Genomic DNA, 7,698 nt, shown 5'->3' on the forward strand with positions numbered 1-7,698 from the left:
TGAAACATTAATTTGGCGCCCCCCGGTCAAACATCCAATTGGCGTCCCAAAGGTCGAACATCATTTTGGCACCACCCCCCCCCCCACGAGATTCATTTCAGGTTAACTTGGCGCCCTCACCCCTCGGTTGAACATCAATTCGGCGCCCCTATGTCAAACTTCAATGCAGCGCCTCCCTAGGACGAACATCAATTTAGCGCCCCGGTCAAATATCAATTTAGCGCCCCCGCCGCATGTGAAACATGAAATTTGCGCTCCAGGTCAAACTCGCGCCCCAAAGGTCGAATATGGATTTGGCTCCCCTAGATCGAACATCTATTCGTCGCCCACCACCCCTCAGTTGAACATCTATTCGTCGCCCCCGAACATGAATGAACATGTCGAACATGAATTCGACGCCCCCCCCCCTTCCCTCTCCGTTTTTTCTTTTCTCTTTCTTTCCCCCTTTTTTCTCTTCCTGTTCTTCTTTTCCTGTTTTTTTTTCTCCCCCTTTAATTTTCCTCTTTTTCTTTCTCTTTTTGGCGCTTCCCTTTTCGCCTACCCGGGGGGGGGGGGGGGTCCCGAGGCCCCCCTCCAGAATACGTGCGTGTCCCCTATTATGAGAGCAAAACACTAAGTGTTCTTTTGTTCTTTAAACCATTTACCGTGTGTTACCGTGTAAACACTCTGGTATGACGACTGGGGTTTCCCCAATACAATAAATGAAACAAATTCCCGCTCTTACAAACGCACGACCTTTGCATTTTGCATACTTTGGACAAAAATAATAAAAAAATCATTGTGACTGGTTGGTGTTCTCGCGGCCTTTTCTGAACTAACATCCAGGATATAATCATACAGGTAAGCTAAAGAAAAGAAATCATAATTAAAGAGCACTTTTATTGTATTTTTTAAATAGATTTTGTCATCATGCTTTGCCTAATGAATATAGAGTGATTTCGGAGATAGTTACTTGTTTGCAGTGGTGAATTTAGTAATACACAATACAAATTATGTACGCTGTGTATCTTTGGTGCAGGTCTATACGTGTTTATGGTCACATACAGAGATATGAGCATAGAATTCAACCAAAACTAAAATGAGCGATATTTAAGAGCCTAAATACAAATAAAGTAGTAAGCTTGTAGATTATTATTTTGTTATTTATGTAGCACAATTTTATAGGGTTTCTATATTTTTGTACTATATCCATTAAAGGTGAATCCACCCCATAAAAAGATTGATTCGAAACATCATTGCTAAGCTTTGTGTTACGGGCCCCAGGAGGTATTCTTCGCAGTGCAATGGTGTAAATTTTGAGTTGCGCCAAAGTATGACTGCAATGAATGAATCAAGAAGTCAATGATATCATAATCATAATCCTACGAGGGTTGCATTAAAATCCATTTCAAAACAACTTTTCAATAACTTACATTATAATTGTTCAATAAACACGTTTTAGTATCAATTCTAGAAGTTAATATAATTGAAAAGGGATTTGTAAATATGTTTACTAACTCATAGGATAATGACATCATTGGCATCTGGAATCATTCATTGCAGTCATGCCTTATTTTGGTGCAAATCAAAATGTAATTCACTGTAAAGAATACTTACTGATTATCGAAGCGTAAAGTCATACCACATAAAATATGGTATCAAATCATTTTGGGAGAAGATACCATTTCCAGCCATGTATGATTATGCTTTTATGACATATTTTTTCCTTAAATTGGGGATTTGTGAGGTGTCAAGTTTTGTTTACTCACATGGTATAGGGGGTACACGTCAAAAACACTGTTTAAAATAATGTTATACAACGTTGTTTATTATGAACATTACAGAAGTTGTTTAAAAAGTTTCAACAAGTGTTTAATATCTTAAACAACAAAGTTCAATATCCCTAATATTTAATTCTCAATAAATTAAGCATGTATATGGTTGTTTAACTGTTAAACAACTACTGTAAGGTTCATGTACGAAACGGCATAGTTTAACATTTTAAACTGCGTTTTTACACTGTAAAAAATATTGGGTAAAAGTGCTCCATGAGGGTATTTAAACTAATTATGTGTCCAACCAACATTGGGCATTCTTTTGGGCATTTTTATTTATCCAGTGTGATGAAACTTTTGCCCATTCTATAAAGTAATTGCTGCTTATTTTTTTAAAATACTGCCCCAAATTGGTTGGACATATAATAACCCTCGTAGTGGTAAAAATTTTACCCAATAAGTTTTACAGTGTACTTTTTAAAGAGACGCAATTGCCTTCCAAACCAATATTCTGACTAGCTAAAATAACAAAATAATCATCGCTTCAAAACTTCAGGTTCACAATATTTACCAAAGTTGAGTTCTGTTTTGTCTTTTATTGTAGATTTTAATATGGCGTCGCAAATATCTGATAGTGAAATAGAAGCCCTTGCCCAAGCCATCGGCATCAACCCCAAGTTAGACATTCTTGGACTGAAACTTGGCTTTAATCATGAGAATATGGATATTTATAAAGCTGACAATTATTCGGGTCACAAGGTAACTTATGAGGGAACCAAAATATTGCTGAGAGATTTCTGTGATAAGACCCCTCTAGAACAGCAACGACCACTCCTGAAGAAAGCACTGGAGGATGCGGGCTTGGTCAGGCTTGCTGAATTACATTTGACAGGTAGGCCTATATAAAAAACAGGATAAAGATAATATACTTTTGATGATGTAACACTGGCATTTGATATTCATTGTTCATGTCTATTTTTTATTTGCTTATCACAGCAACGGATGTTACTTCTATGCTCAATCAAATAATAATTGGAACCATACAAATAAATTGTTGTTTTGTCAGCAGAAAGTTAAGTTAGTATTTCAGTTATGAAAAAAAAATGTACAAAAGTATTTATACAAGCCATGCCTATCTGGCTTGGCGTTTTATGCACCCACAGTGACATCATATCAGTTCCTACAATTTTTTTTTACTTTTCAATTCTGTTTTGCCTCGTGCTTTTAATTTTAGATTGTGCACAGTCATTAATTTGTATACTTAGCATTTGTTTATATAATGCATAATAATGTCTAAATTTTCTTAGCAATCACATGCATGCAGAGTGTGACACGACCGTATGATAAAGTATGTACACACGTGAAGTGATAAATAATCGATCACATCACATTTCGGTATAGTGTATTAGGCCTATTGCATAAAACTGTGATCGATCAAATCATTTAGACCACACTATCACATTTTTAAAAAACAGATTCTTCAAGCCAAGCTGCTAGTTCGTCCTCCGGTCAGGTTGCTGCAAGTGAATCTGGAAGACCAGGTACGAACAAAATGCATTATTTAAATAGTAAGACATCCAATAAGGAAATCATCCTGCATTAATACAACACAACTGTCGTGCGAATACGCAAAATAGACGAACTTTACTTTCATTTTAGAATGTTAGAAAATACAACTTCATTACACTTTTTTTTTTGCAATTCTTACTTTTAAACTGTCAGTGGATTGAAAACAAAGATGGATATATTGTCATTTGTCATAACACATTTTGTACAGTTGGTTTCTAGTATTGTAGATAATGTATACATTAGGGTATGTTAAAATATAATCTTGTTTTACATATTAGGAAGATTATTGTTTGCTTCAGATGTTTGCAAATTATATGACTGATGGATATGTTTGTATGTATTTTTTTTTCCCCCAATATTCCAGTACTTGTCGTAGTTTATATTTTTTGTTACAATATGTTAATGTTTTATACTAACTATAGGACCCCATTGGAAATAAGCCTTTCGGCTTTCATGGGCTATCCTGTCAAGGTATTTCCTCAATTTCATTGTAATCTCCTGTAATATTCTTGACGAATAAAATCAATCAATCAATCAGTCAAATGTTATGTGCGAGTGCCCAGTGAAAGTAAATTTATGGGTGATATCCATAATTTTTGGAATGCCCTAATGTGAGGGATTTGTCCTTTTAAACGGGGTCTACACTTGGATTATGAATGTGATACATATTGAATATGTATAATAAAATATCATTGGCATGAATGATGATGGGGAAATATTCCCAAATTGATATAAGCGTGAATTTTCTTTCCATTTATATACGAGTGAAGATTGCAAGTCAAAATAGTGTAATTCAAACCTTCTTTTCGTGTTTTTTCAGAGCCTTATGGAATGATTATGTCAAGTTGTCAAAAAATTTCAATATCGTGTAGGAAAAAATTATTGATTTTGGAGAATCTCTGCAGTGATTATCATGGTGAGAAGTCAACATAAACAGAACTGGTCCTTTATTGAAGATGATATCCAATTACATTGAAATGTGCTAGATGAGTTCATGCATGTTGGAAAATGGTGGGGGGGGGGGGGTCTGACAGTTCTACAAAACAAAAATAATTATGCATTTTGTATTACTTTTGTCAACAGGACAGCAACCCGCTACGCAATCTCGGCCCAGTGTATCTAACAATATCAGTGCCTCTGGATCGAGTGATGTTTCAGGCAACACCTTGATTGGGGAACAGACAAATGTTTACAATAGGTAAATGGGACAACACTTCAATTTTGTTTGATCTCATATTACTTCAATAGCATTGATATTATCGTATCCAATAGTCAGGAGTTCAGCTTAAAAATTGATCACAATCCTTATGATAAATATGCATGTCATTTTGATTGTTTCAGTGCTTCCATGCTGGGCATATTAGTTCAAATTTTAAAACTGGAAAGCAAATTGTGAAATATTAAAATTGTGAAATAAAAAAATAGGTCACTATAGTCACTATAATATAGGGCCTTCCTTTACAGGGCCTCCCTTTTGGAATAATTTAGACACCCATATAATTGAGGCGCCCTCTTTATATTCTTTTAAATGTAGGTTGAAAATATTTCTTTTACAATCGTATATACGCTAGTGGGTAAGTGCCTTGCTCGAGTGACTATCATGTAGAACTCTTTATAATGTATTATTTTTCTACATTTGATTTATCTCGCTTCATTGCGTTAGGAGTTTTTAATCCTTGATTATTTTCTTCTGGGAACCTATATGTCTACAAGCTTTGCTTTTCAATAGGTTCCTCATATTTCACGATATTGTATTTCTTTGTAAAACACTACAACCTCGTATTTTTTGTCATCTTCTCATAATTATGTTCAAGATGTATGTTTTTGTGGAATGTGAAACAATAAATCAAATCAATATAGATTTGGGTACACAGTTGGACGAAATAAGGAAGCGGGATTTGTCAATGTCTTCATGATATTATGTAGAGGCAGGTGTAGAGAAAATATATAATACTACAAAATTAATGTGCCAATTTCTAAAATAATATAATAATGCTTTCTGTTGAATTACGTTCTTCATTTAAGCAGGCCATCAGCACCGGTTGTGCATCAACATTTTACAACAAACGTGAAACAAGCCCCTGCTCCAGCTCCAGTAGCCAGACCAATCATCATCCGACAACCAGTAGCAGTTCCAATGGGTCGAAAACGATCAGCTAACACAATTCAAAATCCACCTGCAAAACGACAAAAGGTTACCCAATCAGGACCATCCACATCGAAGGGGGTCACTGCTAAACAGAAGAAAGCTCCAAATCCCCAAAAGAAGACGCAGAAGAAAAAGGCACCCAAAACAGCAAAAGCCAAAAATCCTAACACAAGTCAAAATCCACCTGCAAAACGACAAAAGGTTACCCAATCAGGACCATCCACGTCGACGGGGGTCACTGCTAAACAGAAGAAAGCTCCAAATCCCCCAAAGAATCCTCAAACAGCAAAAGCCAAAAACCCTAAAGTGCCCAAGGCCCCCAAGAAAGCCCCCCAAAAGAAAAAGGGCCCCCAAAGAACAAAACCCCAAAAGAAAACAACAGCAAAGAGGCAGACCCCTAAATCTCAAAAGAAGGCAAAGACGAGCAAAGCTAAAACTGCTGGAAAAAGTCGATCTAAAAAAAAGTCAAAGAAATAAAAGCCAGAAGTTTTTCAAAACTCTGATATATGTTTAAAATTAGCTCACACCATCAATTTTATAGGGAACGATTTTGTATGATAAATAGATTTGTTTCAGTTTAAAAAACTCTGATGAATGAAATTAGAGTGTATTTATGTTTAAAAAATATCCGAATGGCTTAGTCAGAATTCACGGTTCATCTCATTCATTTCATTTATTTTGCACAAATGAAATATAAAACGATTTATTCTGAAATGGTAGAATTACAATAAATAGAAAAAAAAACAATGTTAAGTTCTATAATCAAATTGGGGGACCTGAAGTGAAGTTAGCTGGTTGTAAAAATGCCTTTAAAAAGTATATGTGTGTAAATAGTCAATACTATAGCGGTTCCAGATTATTCAATAGCTCACTCATAAGTTTGTTTAAAGAGTATGTACATTTCATTTAATGGTGGTTAGAAGGGAACTAATTTTTTATCGATAGTGAAAATAACAAAACAGCCTTAAAAAAAACTTTATTACAGTACTATGAGCTCTCAGAAAATTAGAATGATCGTTCTCATCTTGAATATAGGTATAGATAAAATGAATGTTGAGGTGCTTGAGCAGATGTATTTTTACTGTATATAGTCACAATTGTTTATGACTGTCTTTCATTTATGATAATTCGACCATCTTTTATTTTTATTTTTGAATCTGATTTTATGAACGTCCAATTAAGACTGTGTGACAACATAAATGGCTCCGTTAAAAGCATGGAAGCCATAATCATATTCGTATTGGAATTCGAAAGATGACGTTTTTAAATTTGTACCGCATATATATGTAGTTCATCGTTTTGGGTGTTGCAAGAATATTATTTGCAATCGGTTGCAAATTTCTGTTGCAAATCTAAAATTGATAAATCAATTTGAACTACTTGTTTCACAATGCACACCAGCAATTGAGTGTAAATTTGAAATTAATTTCAAGACCTGTGATTGATTTTCAGACCCAACATTCACCTACACTATTGATTGCAAGTTTCTTGCAACATTCCGTTATAGTCTTTCTATCTTTGATTAATTAAGGTATATTCAGTTATAGATAAATATTTTGTGGGCCTATAGATTTTATTGCTGGGATTATTGTATGTTGTTATACATGTAGAAAGCTTCTCCATTTGTTAAGTGATAATAAATAATCCGTCTTAAATCTCTACATATCTGTTTCTCTTACTTATAATTAATTTTCAAAGATTAAACAAAAGTAGAGTGAAAATAATTTGCCCACCCTTGGGTAAAAAGTGAACATTCATTTTTGTTGGGGAAAATATCAAGTGAAAACATGTTTCATGCATGCAGTCAACACAGCGTAAATCTAATTTTTTAGGCCTATAGGTGTTATTTTACCCTATATAAGAATGTTCTCTTTATCATTTTAGCCAATATTAAAGGGATGCTCCAGGCTGAAAATATTCACATCTAAATAGATAGAGTAAAATTGACAGAGCAAAATGCTGAAACTTTTCATCAAAATCTAATGAAAAATAGCAAAGTCATGAAATTCAAAATTTGGCAATATATTGTGAAAACATTTATATGCATGTTGTCATGAATATTCATTAGATGGCTGATCACATCCCCACTTTCATTTTTCTTATGTTATTATATGAAGCCATAATTGTTTCATTTTTCATACATGTGTGAATGATATGTCTCCCTTGTACTGAGAAAGGTTGCAGCAAATGAATATCTAAATATGCACTTAATCGGTTGTTAGTCCA

The 7,698-nt window shown here is 34.4% G+C and overlaps 1 protein-coding gene across 2 annotated transcripts; it reads left to right on the top strand.

Moving 5' to 3' along the window:
* The first annotated feature begins 699 nt into the window (after window positions 1-699).
* Window positions 700-7,133, top strand: LOC129261585 (neurofilament heavy polypeptide-like). Of its 2 annotated transcripts, none has more exons than XM_064099408.1 (5): window positions 700-840; window positions 2,359-2,646; window positions 3,230-3,295; window positions 4,407-4,521; window positions 5,349-7,133. In XM_064099408.1, exons 2-5 carry the CDS (start codon window positions 2,367-2,369, stop codon window positions 5,947-5,949), a joined length of 1,062 nt encoding a protein of 353 aa, XP_063955478.1. In that variant the 5' UTR covers window positions 700-840; window positions 2,359-2,366; the 3' UTR covers window positions 5,950-7,133. The 2 variants fall into 2 exon arrangements, with proteins under 2 accessions (XP_063955478.1, XP_063955479.1); XM_064099409.1 differs by having other exon boundaries at window positions 5,352-7,133.
* The last annotated feature ends 565 nt before the right edge of the window (window positions 7,134-7,698 follow it).

This window comes from Lytechinus pictus, chromosome 5 (genome assembly GCF_037042905.1).
Source record: "Lytechinus pictus isolate F3 Inbred chromosome 5, Lp3.0, whole genome shotgun sequence".
In the NCBI taxonomy this organism is placed as follows: domain Eukaryota; kingdom Metazoa; phylum Echinodermata; class Echinoidea; order Temnopleuroida; family Toxopneustidae; genus Lytechinus; species Lytechinus pictus.

Excerpts from the sequence above, each read along its gene's own strand:
- LOC129261585 (XM_064099408.1), top strand. The coding sequence starts at position 2,367 with ATGGCGTCGCAAATATCTGATAGTGAAATAGAAGCCCTTGCCCAAGCC. Across the intron at positions 2,647-3,229 it reads TGCTGAATTACATTTGACAG|ATTCTTCAAGCCAAGCTGCT; the intron begins GTAGGCCTATAT and ends TTTAAAAAACAG. Across the intron at positions 3,296-4,406 it reads AAGTGAATCTGGAAGACCAG|GACAGCAACCCGCTACGCAA; the intron begins GTACGAACAAAA and ends TTTTGTCAACAG.